The sequence below is a fragment of the Calonectris borealis genome, chromosome 18 (assembly GCF_964195595.1).
Source record: "Calonectris borealis chromosome 18, bCalBor7.hap1.2, whole genome shotgun sequence".
NCBI classification, from domain to species: domain Eukaryota; kingdom Metazoa; phylum Chordata; class Aves; order Procellariiformes; family Procellariidae; genus Calonectris; species Calonectris borealis.
Genome location: NC_134329.1, coordinates 4509449 through 4524324, shown reverse-complemented (window position 1 = coordinate 4524324; position 14876 = coordinate 4509449). Strand labels below are relative to the sequence as shown.

The 14876-nt window shown below is 50.6% G+C and overlaps 4 protein-coding genes and 2 long non-coding RNA genes across 10 annotated transcripts; 2 read left to right on the top strand and 4 right to left on the bottom strand.

The window, feature by feature from the left end:
* Positions 1 to 247: 247 nt before the first annotated feature.
* On the bottom strand, positions 248 to 2610 carry LOC142090063 (dynein light chain 1, cytoplasmic). Of its 2 annotated transcripts, none has more exons than XM_075167319.1 (3): positions 2512 to 2610; positions 1773 to 1910; positions 248 to 638 (listed from the first exon to the last, which is right to left on the bottom strand). In XM_075167319.1, the coding sequence occupies exons 2-3, from the start codon at positions 1902 to 1904 to the stop codon at positions 501 to 503; spliced, it is 270 nt and encodes an 89-aa protein (XP_075023420.1). In that variant the 5' UTR covers positions 1905 to 1910; positions 2512 to 2610; the 3' UTR covers positions 248 to 500. The 2 variants fall into 2 exon arrangements, with proteins under 2 accessions (XP_075023420.1, XP_075023421.1); XM_075167320.1 differs by having other exon boundaries at positions 1773 to 1915; positions 2512 to 2592.
* Positions 2532 to 6732, top strand: LOC142090064 (uncharacterized). The gene is made up of 3 exons (XR_012676398.1): positions 2532 to 3175; positions 3300 to 3416; positions 6640 to 6732. It is a non-coding gene; the product is annotated as an uncharacterized LOC142090064 (long non-coding RNA).
* Positions 5126 to 6703, bottom strand: LOC142090065 (uncharacterized). Its single transcript, XR_012676399.1, has 2 exons — positions 6627 to 6703; positions 5126 to 5838 (listed from the first exon to the last, which is right to left on the bottom strand). It is a non-coding gene; the product is annotated as an uncharacterized LOC142090065 (long non-coding RNA).
* A 23-nt stretch (positions 6733 to 6755) lies between the features above and the next one.
* On the bottom strand, positions 6756 to 9789 carry GATC (glutamyl-tRNA amidotransferase subunit C). Of its 4 annotated transcripts, XR_012676396.1 has the most exons (6): positions 9602 to 9789; positions 9054 to 9220; positions 8549 to 8652; positions 7987 to 8181; positions 6939 to 7078; positions 6756 to 6828 (listed from the first exon to the last, which is right to left on the bottom strand). XR_012676396.1 is itself a non-coding variant. In XM_075167318.1 (4 exons), the coding sequence occupies exons 1-4, from the start codon at positions 9770 to 9772 to the stop codon at positions 7059 to 7061; spliced, it is 462 nt and encodes a 153-aa protein (XP_075023419.1). In that variant the 5' UTR covers positions 9773 to 9789; the 3' UTR covers positions 6762 to 7058. The 4 variants fall into 4 exon arrangements, 2 of the variants coding, with proteins under 2 accessions (XP_075023419.1, XP_075023418.1); XR_012676397.1 differs by lacking the exon at positions 7987 to 8181; XM_075167318.1 differs by lacking the exon at positions 7987 to 8181 and having other exon boundaries at positions 6762 to 7078.
* A 43-nt stretch (positions 9790 to 9832) lies between these two features.
* On the top strand, positions 9833 to 11100 carry TRIAP1 (TP53 regulated inhibitor of apoptosis 1). Its single transcript, XM_075167314.1, has 2 exons — positions 9833 to 10020; positions 10477 to 11100. The coding sequence occupies exons 1-2, from the start codon at positions 9874 to 9876 to the stop codon at positions 10558 to 10560; spliced, it is 231 nt and encodes a 76-aa protein (XP_075023415.1). The 5' UTR covers positions 9833 to 9873; the 3' UTR covers positions 10561 to 11100.
* Positions 11101 to 13171: 2071 nt separating this feature from the next.
* Positions 13172 to 14634, bottom strand: COX6A1 (cytochrome c oxidase subunit 6A1). Its single transcript, XM_075167313.1, has 3 exons — positions 14452 to 14634; positions 14023 to 14162; positions 13172 to 13442 (listed from the first exon to the last, which is right to left on the bottom strand). Exons 1-3 carry the CDS (start codon positions 14552 to 14554, stop codon positions 13356 to 13358), a joined length of 330 nt encoding a protein of 109 aa, XP_075023414.1. The 5' UTR covers positions 14555 to 14634; the 3' UTR covers positions 13172 to 13355.
* Between the last annotated feature and the right edge of the window lie 242 nt (positions 14635 to 14876).

Below are 14876 nucleotides of genomic sequence, written 5' to 3'. Positions count from 1 at the left end.
ACCAGAGGCTGTGCATGCTGAAAATATGCTTATCAAGAATTGTAAAAGCAGTCTCTTCTCTCAGGGAAAGTATCTCCTGTTCTCAGTTACTGACTGATGACATAGTCATAGATTAGCTCAGGATTTGGATGCTGTGGATTTGGGGGCGGGGGGAACAGAAGTGGGGCTGTTCCTTCTTCATTCACAGTGGAATAGAGGGTAATGCAAGCACTAAGAGGGCAGAAGGACAGAGAAAACTCTTAAAGGATAAACTTGTTCCGACAGTTTTATTAGCAAAGAAGCCGTCTTTTGAAAGAAAATAAATACAAGGAAGACATTTTTGCCTTTTGAATAGCCACAATGAAAATACCAGCTGCTACAGCAAATCCCTGACCATTAACAATACAACAAAAGACCTGAAGATCAAGGTCTGTTTCCTCAGGAAGGCTGAAGGTAGGAGGCTGTTTGGAGTTAGTGTGCAGTCCTGTAAGCAGGGCACGTTTCAGTAACAGTCCATGGTTCTAACCAGACTTGAAAAGAAGAATAGCGACTTGGCCGAGGTAGAAGTAGATGAAGTGCTTGGTCTCGTGAGTCACGTAGCTGCCAAAGTTCCTTCCCACGATGCAGTGCCAAGTGGGATTGTATTTCTTGTCAAACTCCTGCAAGAGAGAGAATTAGGAATTCAGTATTTTTGTGAGAATTGTACTAATATTGTCTAACAAGGTTTTTTTTGCAATGGTATGTCACTTGTTAGCAAGTATCACTTTTGGAAGAAGGCAATTAAGGAGCAGCATATGCTCTTAAGTGCAAGGTTCATCTGTCACTTTATAACTCATCTGCTGCTTAGTCAGACCAAAAAAAAAAAAAGTGCTCCTGAGCTGAGCAGGAATAAGCTTAGAACATATGTTTGGGGAAGTAACTTTTCCCCAGAAGTCGCACCATGATCTCAAACCATAACTTTTAAGAACATCGCTGCTTCTTCTGAATCTACACAGATTAAGCCATTATTTTGACTTCATTAGCTGTTTTCACCAAGGATGGTGAAAGGACTTTCGACGGAAAATTCTCTGCCACATCCTTCATAGCAGGTCATGAGACCACATTCTTCCTACACACTGTAGTCCGGAGCCTGCTATGACTTTCAAATAAACTCGTGTGTACAAGTACAGGACGAGTAAAAGCTTGCAGTCAGGGGTCATATACTGCAGCATCTAACAGCCGTCAGCTGAAGAGACAGTTTGTGACAGCATGCGAGAGTTTGTGTTCTGCTCAAGCCAACCCTTCAACTACCTGCAGCTCAGTTGGGCTCCCAGTAGGAGTCAGAGAGAAAATCTGACAAACTGGAAGCGAGGAACCATCTGTTCTGCATTAGCATGAACAGTTTGTCTTACATGTGGGGGCGAAAAAAAAAAAAACCAACACAAAACCACTTCCTGACGAGGTCAGCAAAACCCCCACTTCTCAAATAGGCTCCACAGAGCTCCTGTGTTTTGTACCAGCTCATCCGTCACAGGGACAGTCGGCTGCCACTCTCCGTTCACCTGGACAATGGGTCAGTGGCAGAATAGGCTGAAGTAGAAGGTACTGCAAGAGAAAAGGAGGAGGACCTGGAAAAGTCCACATAAAGGGTGGGGAAAGGAACATAAGGACACCAGCCTACCGAGAAAGTCCAACTTGATTATCTAGTGTCTCTAGAACTTGTTTCTCTAGAGCTACTTGCCCAGCAGCATTCTCCCTGCTTGATTTTTCATGTGCATTGAGATTTCATGACAACAGTACGAGCAGACATTTACCTTCTTTATGTGAGCAGCAATGTCCTTCTCGATGTTGTACTTCTCTAAGGCCTGAGTAGCACACTCCACAGAGTCTTGCTGCATCTCTTCGGACATGTCCGCATTCTTGATCACTGCCTTTCGATCGCTCATGGTGGCCTGTACTGGGCAAAGGAGAATTCAAAGCTGCAGGACCTCCGGCCAAGCAGCCGCACGGGCGTCGCCGTTCACAGCCGCTCTTCAGGGCCCCGCCGTGCCCCCCGCCGCGGCCCTGCACCATTTCTGCCGGCGGTGCCGGGGCGCAGGCACGGCCTGTGCCCGCAGCCAGAGGAACGGCGGCTCGGGAGCCCGCTCCCACCGAGCACCCGCTCCCCAGCCGCTCCAGCCCGCACCACACAAGCGCGGCCGGAGCGGCCTCCAGCCCCGCCGGACCCCGCCGCCCGCCCCAGCCCCTTCCCAGCCCGAGGCCGGCCGGGAGCCCCGGGAGAGGGCGCAGCCGCGCCAGCACCCGCCCCGGCGGCCCTTCCCTGCCGCGGCAGGCCAACGACGCCCCGCAGCCCCCGCCGAGGGCTCGGGGCCCGGCGCGGCCGCGGGGAAGGCTCCCGCCTGCAGCCCCCAGGGACGCGGGAAAGGCGGAGGCGGCCGCTGGGGAAGGGCCCTGCCAGCTGCCAGCGTGCCCGGGCACCGGGAAGACCGAGGCACAGCAGCCGGTGCCCGGGCCGGTCCCGGCCTCCCTCGGGAGCCGCCCCGCTCCCCTCACCGTTCAGGCGGGCGCTGCGGGACCGGCCCTGTAGCGGAGCAGCGCTGCGGAGTGCCCGCTGCGCGCCGCGGCCGCCGCCGAGAGCCCCAACCCCGCCCCCTGCGCACCGGCCGTCAGCCATTGGTCACCACCCCGCCCCCCCGAGCGCTCATTGGTCTCGGCCCGGCGTTCTGGTAGGGTTTTACTCCTGCGTTTTCTTTCAGACCGGCATGCCCCGCGCCTGCGTCCGTTCCCATAGCGACGGGCGGCCGCAGCGGCGTGGGCGCAGCCGTGGGCCCGGCGGGGCGAGGCCTCTGGGGCGGTCCCGGGTCCCCGCGCGGGGTGCAGGGGTCACCGGGGAGCGCGCCCCGCGCCTCCGGCAGAGCGCGTGCTGTTGGGATGTTAATGTAGGTTTCGGCTGTGTACGAACAGCCTCCAGCCCTGGCTCCCGTACTGCTCGGCACTGGCACGTCTAGGGACCCTGGGCAAAAACCTTAAGGTACGCTCAGCCCCCCGCGCAGTGCAACGTGCCCACCGGCTTCTGTCAAACGCCTCTCCGTCGCTGATACGGGGGCCCCAAAGGCCACGTCATTACTCGCCGCGACCCAGATCACCCTGAGGCCGTTTTAACCCAGCGACCCCTGCAGCAGGCGCTCGCTTCTCCCCGAGCTGGCACAGCTCCTCGGTAAGGTGCCCCTTGCCGAGAGGAAAGCCCACGCCTGCCGGAGGAAGGACTCCGTGTCTTGCAAATGGCACTTGATCATCTTTCCTATGCACGTGTCTGCGCTCAGTTTGTCTTTGTCTTTCAGACTGAGCGACCTCTGACAGAAATCTTTTACCCATGTTCATTGAGTGTGGTCAAGCCAGCTCTAAACTTTGTTCCTTTAATGAACTGAATCCATCAGACTTCTTAAGTCTCATTTAAGGTATCTTTTGCAGACCTCGCTATTTCTGCAACTCTTACCTTTTTTCCCTTTTATTTTTTCTGGTTTTGTTTGGGGTTTTTGTTTGTTTGTTTGTTTTAAAGAAATCGAGATGTTTTGGGAGATCCCCAGTGCTATGTTTTGTTAGTTTCACTCTCCCTGGGGCACTTTCACTCTTGTCAGCAGCTAGAAAATTGCTGTTGAGTCTTCCATAGCTGGTGATCTGTTAATAACAGGACTCTGAACCATATCTATAGCAAACAGCACTGGATGACTTAAAAGAGGTTTTCAAATATTGGTTGGTGGGACTGCCATTTCCTTGTAGAAATAAAAAACTCAAGAGCAGTCATCCACCTCACTTGAAATGCAAATATTTTTCATATTTGTACAGTATAGTTACCTGCTCAGTGTCATTCCTAGCAAAAGCAGCATAACTGCAAGCAACCTTTTGCTTTTGCGTGCTCTGGGGCAACCTCAGAAGAATATACAGTCCCCAAAATATTAAAACTGGATAATGTAGTACTTCTGTCACTCTAGAGTATCTCAGAAATAACCTCTGACTTTAGCTCCCAGGGTTTAGCGTTCCAGTTAGAAGAGATGCAGTTCACAGCTTTGCTTTCTGTCTTGCCATCAGGACTGCATGTTAGGGACAACTCGGAAAGTTACGAAATTCTGGGAACTGACCTGGTTTAATATAGCAGATGAAAGGGCATAAGAGACCTTGAAGAAGCTTGGAATAGTCTCGAGGGCACAGTAAGCAATTAATTTACAGAACTGTGTTTAGTATCTGCAGCACTAGCAATGGTTCTTTGAGTGCTAGGTAGTTTTGTGCTGACAGAACTGAACCATTTAACAATCTTCCCAGTGCTCACAATGAACCTCAGAAACACCCATGTATCTCTGAGGAGGTGGTTGTGTTTGGTAGCTGCAGGCAAATTTCTATGCATTTATTAAGAAATCTGAAGGAACAGATGTGATGACGACTGCAGGAAATGTCAGTGTGGGTGAGATACATGTCGTTAACGAGAAACATTAAAGCCTGAGATAGATGGCTTTAAAGAGAAACATTAGAGCCTTACTTGTTAATCAAGAATATAAAAGTATAGTTTCCCTCAGGACAGAGCTGCAGGGGAAGGCAGAACAAATACACATAGGAGATGATAGCTGGAGTACAGGAGGTGCCGAAGAAAATTAGGTAATGGATAAGGCATATCATGAGGTTCCTCTTGCAGATGGAGGTTAGATTGTAAGCACTTTTCAGTTGAGGCCTTTTTTTGCTCCGTGTTGCATACAGTATCACTCTATCTAATAGAGATTTTTCCTGGGGCTCCTAGTTACTATCAAAACATAAAATAATCATTATTAGCAGTAAAACAACTTCCATTTTCTTTTTTCCGTAAAACTGAAGAAATCTCCACCTTGAAATTTTCTTTGTAAACCTGGAATCTACATGCTAAGACTTCTAATCCAATGTTATATGTTACAGATCTGCATAATAGTGGAAAAACCTTAGCACGTGTAAGTCAAGTTATCTCCATGGTCTCCAGGGAAACTAGATACATTTACATCATCTCAGAATCTGGCCTCCTTTTGTTATTTTTTTTTACCAAACTTTTTTTTTTTTTTCTTTTTGCCATACCTATTAACCACTGGGAAAAGATGAGTTGTTTCACAAATATACATTAAGTTTGCCTCACTGCAGTTACGAGGAATTTACAGGTAGCGATTTTATTACACGAGTCCTTAGCTATATTTGTTCACTTGCCAGGGTTTATAAATTGCACGGTGGCAGAATACCGTAAAGACCTGACCCAGATCCGGACCCACCTGCGCGTCAAGGCCCTGCAGTGAAGGCAGATGAACCAGCACCTCGAAGGGCGTCTCGTCCCCACCTTGGGGTGCAGCCGGGGCCCAGCGGGGCTTTGCGCCATCCCGTGGGGCGCAGCACCCACCGCATTAGACGCGCCGAGGGCAGGCTGAGGCACTGACGTATTCTGCCTCACAGGCAGCTCCTCTGGCCCTTGCTGGGGTTTCTGTTTTGGTGGTTGCAGGTGTCTGAGTCAGGGCTGTAACTCCCTTATTAGTGGTGAAGTTGCAACAAACCCCTTCATTAAGGAAATGTGTGTTTTCCACTTTCAACGCAGTTTAGGCTGCAGGGAACAAGCACCAGGCAGTCTGTTCTCTCACTGGAGTATGTGGGTAAGGGAGCAGCAGCGAACTGGCGGTTTTAAGCTTAGCCTGTGCTGCATTGGGAATGTGGGATCATCTTTGTCCCAATGTTGGTTTGGTTGTTGCTTTTAAATAGTTACTTGATGTTATATTGGGTTGGAAGCTCCTGCGGCCATGCAGTCCACTCTCAAATTCCTCTTCCGTTTTCCATGTAAATAATGTTGTCCCCATTCTCTCTGATGGTCAGAGGCGGCGGCTGAAATGGATAGAACAAGTGGGGATTTCTCAAACTGGGAATGCTCTGCTAACATGCTTGTTGTATGCTGTGACCTGAGGTCTTTCCTTGTGATTTATATAATGCATCATAAATGACTTTTAGGCTGAGTTTGTATATTTGTAAAACTTTAGCATTTGCAGGGTCCGATTCCTGAAAAGCCTGAGACTAAAGCACTAATACAGTGTTACAGCTTTGCAGAGAATTGGATCGGTGGGGTTAAATAGAGATTTCAATTCAACACCCTTGAAAGAATTCAAGTATCGTAATAATTACGTTTCATGCGTATGTATATGTGTGTGTGTGTGTGTATTATGGAAGCTTAAACAAATAATGAAGTAACTGCACAAATAAGAGTGGGACAAGAGTTTGCTCTCACTTCCTGCCAGAGAAAGATGAAAAAAAATCAGTTCCAGAAAAAAAACAGTTCAAAGCTTACCAAACATGCAACCTTTGAGGGTAGTGAGTGGAAGCGGATCCTACCCAATGGCTGTGATTTCTTATACCAGCAAAGTAGTCCTTTTCACTCAGCCTAGGTTTTCCATTAAATACGTGGCACATAACGGACGGCCCGAGAAGGAGCTTGTCAAAGCAGTTTGTACACATGGTATTACGGGCAAGCCACTAACGGCTGAACCTAGTAGCAGTACTATTCACACTCTTTATTTTTTTCAGTGTTTTTCAAATTATGATACTTCTAATGTGCTTGATGGACTTTTGAGATGTTAAGAAACAACACACGTGTATCATTAATCTCTAGTTTATATTACCTCTTGTTTGCAGGGATGTGGAAGATGCAGTTCATAGGAGAAATAGTTATCACGGCCACGCTCAGGCTTCGTCCAGCAGACAGCTGGCAGGACCTGAACGGCAGGACCTGAACGGCAGGACCTGAACGGCAGGACCTGAAGGGACACCACGCCTAGCTGGTACAGACGTACAGAAAGACGGAACGGGAGCAATGGCTTTCCTCTGCAAAAAGATACAGAACGTGACTGGATGACATCAAGCTACGATCTCGTGGGGCGAGTTTCTGCCCTCAGGGGAAGCACGCGCCTGCAGTCATGGGGGAGCCTGCTTGCCTTCTCCTGCCAGGCTCCCAAGAGCCGCGAGAGCAGACTCAGAGCTGCTGGCTAGTAGTATCCGATTGCAGTAACTTCAGGGGTCTTTTCTAGCCCTTCTGAAGAAAATTCCACTGTGGCTCAGGATGCAACTCTGTGCACTGGAAAAGATCATGAAAATTGGAATAAATAATCTGCATTCTTAAATCTGTATGTGGATGGGGCACCATCCAGGAAGAAAAGTTACTGCTGCTTCTAATAAAGCTATTGCTAGCTTCCTGCTAGCAATGTCTCTCTGCAACACTAAAGGGTACTGGGGTACTTGTATTTCTAAAACCTGTTCCAACAAAAAAATAACGGTTATAGTGCATATTTAGTTCACTGCGCCAACAGAACAAAAATGCCAAGTTCACAAGTAATTACATTTTTTATTTACAACAAACGTAGCCACACGGGATACTTTAAATAACAAACAACTGCAATGCTTTGTTTGAAGCAGAAAAATGGTTTAATCTAGGAAACATCGCTAGTATCACTAGAGATACACATCTGGTGTACAGAAATATTTATGTCAAGGATTTTTAATTTTAGAGCAGCTATTTCTATGTATGAAAAGTTCTTTCTCAAATGTACAACTCCTATTATTTGATTTGTGAGAATAAAAATACGAAGTGGGAAATAGAAGGTAACCCACACAGACATGGAGCACAGAGATAAAATGGAAATACTCGACAGAAGCAAAATATTTCAGTGAATCATCTTCTCAAAGTGCCTTTTCTTCCATAATGAAAATCTGAGTTCTGTCCGTACGTCACAGAGATACTCAAAAATGTTACGTACTCTTCCATAACCTCTCATTTTCCTGACAAGCTTGTTGAGGAAAAACATAGTGTTCTGGGTTTTTTAATCATCACCTTTTAATGTTCTCTTTAAAGCCTTTAAGCCATTCAGTATCTTAAAGAATAACATCAAATTCACTTTGCTAAATAAAAGCACTAAGGTCATCTGTCATGCTGCCTTCCAGCTTCATAAACGTTGAGTATTTCAGTAGCACTACTAAGCTTCTTACACCTTCCTCCTTCCGTAAATTGTCTTGCACGTGCTCTTCTTTTGATCAAAATGCATGCCAGGGTTTCTCGGCTGTGACTGCACGAACCTTAGTTTTCCCAAATAAAGTACCAAAACGGCGTTTGGGTTCCGGGCTTTCGCTAAGAGCCCTGCAGAAAAGTCTCTCGTTCTTCTAGCTTTGGTAAAGGGATGTTACCTGATAGAAAACAAAACGGAAGTTGTGTGAGACCAGCTGTAAGTTACCTTCTGGGTAGCACAGCTTAGCAGAAAAGCGCTTCTCCAGTTTATTCTATGTACTTTCCTGCACAAGTAAGGAAAGTAAGTTCTGTCTGACCTGTGTAAATAATCGCTCAACATGTGCAGTAACTTTAGAGTAAGGTTAGCTTCTGCGCTGCTTTTGGACCAATAGATTGCAGTTTGTGTTTTTCAGATGGCTTCAGTTATTTATTTTAGTACTTCCTTACTACTAGCTAGTATTTCTGAAAGTAAATGCAGTTATGGCAGGTTACGTTCCTCAGGTTAATTCAAGCAAAATTAAGAGGTTTTTATAAGCAAGACAATACCTGGTGGGGCTACAAAATATTCTTCTACTTTCTCTCTGGCATTTTTCAGCAGCTCGTTCGTGCAGTTGCCTTCTGTAACGTCATCTTCTCTGAGATACAGACACCTGAAGAACAAAGATTACTAGCCTGTCGTAATACAGCTATTCTATGAATATGAAGTGTGGCTTACCTCTAAACCTGGTTTTGGTCTTAAGTAAGTGGTAAGACAAGTATTGGAACATTTTGAAGCAACTAAGAACGCCACTGACATACTTGGGGAGCAGCGCGTGCAGATCACTCACGACAAGCAAGATACACAAAGGAGCTGGAGTTTGTCTTTGCTGTGCTTACACATAAATGTCACGGGTGCCAGTGACATCCTCCTTCCACACAAAGCCACGGTAAGACTTCTCTGTACGCAGAGGGGCCAAATGCATAACCAGGGAGATTCCCAGGCGAAAAAAAGTTACAAAAGCTAAGAGTTTGATATGTTAACAGCTGAAAGGAGGCTGCTGTGATTCATTACCTGTCTTCCAGGACCGAATCCATCGGTTCCACTCCATCGGTGTTTACTTCGTGAAGCTGATCAGCAAACTGGATCGCTTTCTGCAGTCGCTCTACGCCCTCTGCGTCGCGGAAATCCACCAAGGCCAGGTGTTCCAAGCGATCCAGCACTTCCACCGTCACTTTTCGCTGTACAAAGAGACAAACACGGACAAAAGAGGCAAAGGTGAGCAAGTGTAGTACAGCGCTCCTTTTCTCTTTTTGACTAAGAGCTTGTTACATGGCGAAACCCGAGTTTACACCTGCCGGCACTGCCGATTTCCTGCACTTTCCTGGAAAATTTACTCGAACTCGTATTTCTCCCTCCTTCCAACCCCCGGCCCAGCGGAGGGCAAGCCGGCGCGGGCGCTGGCTCCGGTCTCTCAGCGCGGGGCGGAGTGGGCCGGCGGCAGGGACCGCCCGGGGCCGCGTTTCGGGGCCGCGTTTCGGGGCCGCGTTTCGGGGCCGCGTTTCGGGGCCGCGCGCGTCCTCCCGCTCCCCGCGGGCGCCGCTCGGGCCGAGCTGCCCTACCTGCGGCGGCCGCTGCTGGCCGCGCTGCCAGGCGGGGCGCGGGGGGACGGGCGCGGGGCGCGGGGCGGGCGCCGTCAGGGCGGCCCGGGCCGGAGGGACCCGCCGCGGCGCCCGCGCCCCCCCGCGCCCCCGCGCCCCGCGGAGCCAGCGGCCGAGGGTCAGCGCCCGCATCGCGCGCTAGCGGCGGCGCCACGTCACCGCGCCGCGCCGGAAGCGCGTCAGAGCGGCGGCGCGGCCGGCCCGGCGCGGTGGCGGGGCGCGCGGCCGGCGCCATGAACAGCGTGGGCGAGGCTTGCACCGAGCTGAAGCGCGAGTACGACCAGTGCTTCAACCGCTGGTTCGCCGAGAAGTTCCTGAAGGGCGAGAGCGCCGGGGACCCCTGCGGGCAGCTCTTCAAGCGCTACCAGCTCTGCGTGCAGGTGCGTGCCGCGCGGCCCGGCCCCTTCCGCGGCCCGGCGCTCTCGCTGTCCGCCTCGCCGCCCGCCGCGGGAGTCCTTCCGCCGGGCCCCCCCCAGCCCTCCCGGCGGCTGCAGCAGCCCTCGCCCGCAGCGGCGCGCCCCGCCGCGCTGCTCCGGCTCTCCTCGCGCTGCCCGTCCTGCCGGTGGTGCCGTGGAGCGTTTCGCAGGAGTCTCCTGCTGGGCCGCTCTCGCTCGTGTACCTTCTGGAGGCTGCTCCAGGGGCCGCGGCCCGTGCCCGGGGCTGCAGCTCAGCACGGGTCCCCGGTGTGCACTTGAGCATCTCTAATATTGAGGCTTTATCCAAGTCAGTCTTAAGACTGCTTCTTCTATGTCGTGTTCTGTACCCAAGATTACATCAACCAGCATTATAAAGACGTGTCAAGTCTAACTTTTTGGTTTTGTTTTTCTTCTCTGCAGAAGGCGATCAAGGAGAAGGACATACCCATCGAAGGCCTGGAGTTCATGGGCCCAAGCAAAGGAAAAACTGAAAACTCCTCTTGACCTCAGCTGTATGGATGGAGTCACTGGTGGGAGCCTTTGGGCCAAGCAACATCACCAGGCAAAGACTAGACGCCGCCTGGATAAGACCTTTGTTAAGCTGCTTTCTGGGAAGCGAGGAATCTTCTCTGCTTGTAAAAACAAACAGCCACACACACAAAAAAAGACTGGATCGTGTGTAACTACTGCCTCCTTGTCAATGAATTTTGGTGGTGGTTCAGCATCTAACAGCGTGAAAAGCCGTTTGAACTAACTTCCTGTTGAATGTACTCTATAATGGGAGAATGCTTATTAGAGTGGGCTGAGATAGTAGTTGCTTTGTGCTTTATTTATGTAACACTTGAAAGTGTTTAAAAAGAGTATGAAGGAGGTTGATTTACTTTGTCTCGTCTCTATGCTGCTGAATTTTGGTGGAAGAAGTTTGTGTTAGGTGATCCTGAATGCCGAGGGGCTAAAGCATTGTTTTGTATCAGCCACAGAGATGGTATAAAAGCACTCTATTGGGCCTGCAATAACTTAGCTAAAATAAATACATCCAGGTTATATTTTGTTCAAGTAGGTAACTGTCCGGTAGAATCTGGTGTGACCTCTGGGAGGGACAGAGGTGGCCTGCAGCAGAAGCTGAAGAGGACACTTTTAATGCGGAGGCTACTTCTTCAGCCTTTTCTGAGGTACCGAAACAATCCTGAACTTGAATTCTCTCTCCTTTAGCATTACGCATTCCTGCAGCAAAACCGCAGCGCAGCCCTGGCCGTCCTTTTCCACACTACCACGAAGCACCAGGCTGGCCACGATCACTGTTAGGCTTTTGCGTGTGGTAGCTAAAGCGTGTGTGGAGTGAGGGGAACACCGGGATGAAGCCTGAGAGCTGATAATGTCAAAAGCCCCAGCTGCCGGTGGGGATCTCACCGGCTCACGAAGCTGCTCCTGAACTGCGTGTACTTTACACGCAGGAAAGCAAATGGAAGTTATTTGTGCGGGCTTGTGAACTGCAGAAATGCTTGCACTAATTAGAAAAAGGGTATTTGGAAGAGAAGCGAGGGGTCAGGATCCATCCCCTCCAGTGGCCCTGAGAGCACTGTGGCAGGGGAGGAGGTTTCCGTTGATCCTCATACAGGGACGGGCAAAAGATGTCCCCTCTCGTTACACCAACACCGGTGAAAGAGTGAAAAATACCATGAGTGGGGATCAAGGAGAAGTCAGCTTCCTAATTCTCCTAGAATTACAGTGAGGAAAAAAGTGAGCTTCACTCTCTTAGCTTTCAGGCACTACCTGAAGGATCATTCAGAGGTTTTACTTTTTCAAAAACTTAAAAAAAAAGTTGTTCTCAAACATAATGGCTGGCTTGTCTGCAGCACAGCCCCTCAGCAATGGCCCCAGACAGCGAGAGCAGCGTGGGACGCGAGGGAAGGGCGGGAGCTGCAGCGGGCTGGGGCCGTCGGTCCCTGCGTCTCGGTGTGGCCTGGGCAGATCGGCCGGCGCGCAGCCAGGCGGCCCGGGTCAGCCACGCTCCTCTCCCGGCTGCGCGAGGCAGCCAGTGCCACGTCGGTAGAGGGGTGACACATGGCACTTGACAAGCTGTTGACACTTAAACTGCTGGGTCGCTCAGGTATGGATACAAATAGTAAGTTAAGGGAAAGGTCTTTCTAGGAGCACTGTAAATGCCATTTTTGGGACTGTCAAGTATGCGGCTTTTTTTTTTTTAAGGAATAACACATACAACCAGTTTGCTTTTCTGTGATCTTCATATAGGAATAAATGTAGTGCGATTTTGTCAGCTAGCTTTAAAACTACTGTGTCCATTAGTGCCTTGTTCTGTGCCTTTAACACAGAAAAGCTTGTCTTAGCAGTCATTTTACTAGTAAGTGGATGAAAAAATTGCATTGAAACGTGGGGAAGGATTCTCGCTTGCCATCCATCACTGCTTTCAGCAGCAAGATGTCAAGTCAGCTGCTGCATTCTTCCTTTTGGCAAAAACAGCATTAATGACAGCTAAGACATAGCTCTCTTTCATACCACGCAAAAAATACAGAAGTTGCAGAAGGAGTTGGAAAACGGTTGATTTGCAGAGAAGAAAAACTTCAAAATTAATACTGTACTGGAACAGACTCAGGGCTTTAGAATCGGCTGTTAGCTCTGGAAGGTAATTAAGCTCTTCTAGGTCAAGAAGCTTCTGAGTGACACAGTGTACATTATACAGATGTATGCAACGGAGCAAAAACTGTGTTTTCATTTGCAACACCTGTATGAGAGATTTTGTACAACCAGACTGCAGCTTTATGAATAGCAGAGTTGTGAGCAACATGTGTGCTGATACACTAGAAAATTTGAGAGCCGAAGATTAACACTGTGAAGGCACACAGAGTTTAATTAAACATCTTTGCTGCCACTCCCTCTCCCAGAAGGGTCTGAGAGAAAATTGCCTTCATGACTGTTAATAAATATTGTGCTCCTGTTGTTAGCGTTACCAGATACGGGAGCAGATGTTAACATTCAGGCAGTCAAACCCCTTTGCTCCTGCACTGTATCCCATGGGAAGCCTCGATGTTTTAAGCGAACGCTGAACTAAAGAACTTCTAAGGGTTCAGATTAACATAAAAAGTCAGATCCTAAATTCAGGTTTGGAGTTGTTTATTTAAAGGACCTCTACACAAGCACAGACAGAGGTCACAACGCTATTCAGCTTCATCGCAGAAGGAATGTGGAGTTTCTGAAATGATGGTTCCCTAAACGATGGTTCCCACACAACATTCTGGTCCAAGACGGGAAGAGCCAAAGTTCTGGCTGTGGTCAGGATCTTAGTTTTCATCTTCATAACCGGTTGGGAGAGCGTTAACGTGGGGATTGTGGAAGAGAGTTTTGTTCCCGTCACCCCAGGGGAAAGGCTGTTGGGAGAAGAAGGAAGATAAACCAGTGGCAGCCGACTGCACAATCTCTAGAGCACAGGAAATCAACAGCAACCTGGACTCGAACATCACACAGCCCGACGGGCTGATGAATTAAGCGAGCTGGCATCTGTTCCCGGGCTGTAGGAAGCAGGAGCTGGAACAGTCTCCCTTAGCTGGGAGCCACCATCCCGAGATAACAAGATCTTTGCTCTTGCTTGAACGTCAACGGTGCTACACTATAAGGACCCCAGTTTTGAGAATCTGGGATCTCCTCTGTTCGCTTTTAGATCTGTATTAGTTTAAGGTAAGTACAGCAGCTCTAGGACTGAAACGCTTTTCAGCAAGGCATTAGCAGGATTACTTGGGGGTGGGACGGCCAGTGAATACGATGGGTACTTCACCTGAGCGGTGAGAAACTCCTGCTGCCTCACAAACAAAGCTGTGAGTTAAGATCGTGGCTACACACGCAGCACCTCACGTAGCGGACAAGAAAGCAAGAGACGCTGCGGTAATCCCAGACGCAGCTCTGCAATCGTGGGGGAAAAAGAGGGCCTTTGATCAGAGGCGGCGAACGTACCTTGGTCCTGATCCGGAGGTGAGCGTAGGGAACAAACGCGGGCCGCTCGTGCTCGTGCTGCGCTTTCAAGTAGCAGTTCAGCATGCACACGCCGACCCCGGGCAGGGCCACCACGAAGGTCAGGAGCTTCCACAGGCGGGCTGGTAGGAAGCGAGACGTGAATGAGAACAACAGTCGCTATGTCGTTGGCGGTAGTGACCCGAGAGCACGTTCAATGCAATTAACATGCAAATTAACGAGCAGCTACGCTCCACGTCCCCCACTCCAGCGTGGGTCTCCCTCCCTGGTTCAAGAGGGAGAGGGAGCTCCCCTCTCGTGCGGGCATGCCGGGGAGACTGCGGCCCCTCGCCGGGGCTCGCCCCGCAAAGGGCCGCGGCTCTCAAGGGCAGCGGGCCCCGGCCTCGCCCTCGCCCCGAGGAGCCCCGTTACCTCCGCCGCCCTCGTGCGCCGCGGCCGACATGCTCCGCCCCGGCAGGGAGCGCGGGGCGGCGGCGGCGAGCAGCAGCCGGGAGACCCTTCCGAGCGCCGCCATCCCCTCGCCTCCGTGGGCGCCCACCGGGACCGGAACCGGAACCGGAACCGACGGCGGCCGGCAGGGACACAGCGCCTGCGCGCGCACCGCCCGCCGGGCCTGAGCATGCGCCCTCCGCGCCCTCCGCGAGCCTGACCTTGAGCGGCGGCGGGCCGCGGCCGCCTTGCTGCGCATGCGCCGTCCCGCGGGGGCGCGGGCGGGGGCGGGAGGTGCCGTTAAAGGGCGGGAACCGGCGCTATTTTGGCGTCGAGGGGAGGGGGCCGAGGGTGGGGGGCGCCTACCCTGCGAGCAGCGGGGACGTCCCGGGTGTGAGGGCGCAGAA

Bases quoted from the DNA above. Each gene is read 5' to 3' on its own strand.
- COX6A1 (XM_075167313.1), bottom strand. From the start codon at position 14,554: ATGGCGGCGCTCGGAAGGGTCTCCCGGCTGCTGCTCGCCGCCGCCGCC. The intron at 14,163-14,451 runs GTAACGGGGCTC...GCTTCCTACCAG, and splicing joins GGCGCACGAGGGCGGCGGAG to CCCGCCTGTGGAAGCTCCTG. The intron at 13,443-14,022 runs GTACGTTCGCCG...TTCTCCCAACAG, and splicing joins ACCTCCGGATCAGGACCAAG to CCTTTCCCCTGGGGTGACGG.
- GATC (XM_075167317.1), bottom strand. From the start codon at position 9,772: ATGCGGGCGCTGACCCTCGGCCGCTGGCTCCGCGGGGCGCGGGGGCGC. The intron at 9,221-9,601 runs GTAGGGCAGCTC...CTCTTTGTACAG, and splicing joins GCCAGCAGCGGCCGCCGCAG to CGAAAAGTGACGGTGGAAGT. The intron at 8,653-9,053 runs GTAATGAATCAC...TTTGTTCTTCAG, and splicing joins GATTCGGTCCTGGAAGACAG to GTGTCTGTATCTCAGAGAAG.
- LOC142090063 (XM_075167319.1), bottom strand. From the start codon at position 1,904: ATGAGCGATCGAAAGGCAGTGATCAAGAATGCGGACATGTCCGAAGAG. The intron at 639-1,772 runs GTAAATGTCTGC...TCTCTCTTGCAG, and splicing joins TTGCTGCTCACATAAAGAAG to GAGTTTGACAAGAAATACAA.
- TRIAP1 (XM_075167314.1), top strand. From the start codon at position 9,874: ATGAACAGCGTGGGCGAGGCTTGCACCGAGCTGAAGCGCGAGTACGAC. The intron at 10,021-10,476 runs GTGCGTGCCGCG...TCTTCTCTGCAG, and splicing joins GCTACCAGCTCTGCGTGCAG to AAGGCGATCAAGGAGAAGGA.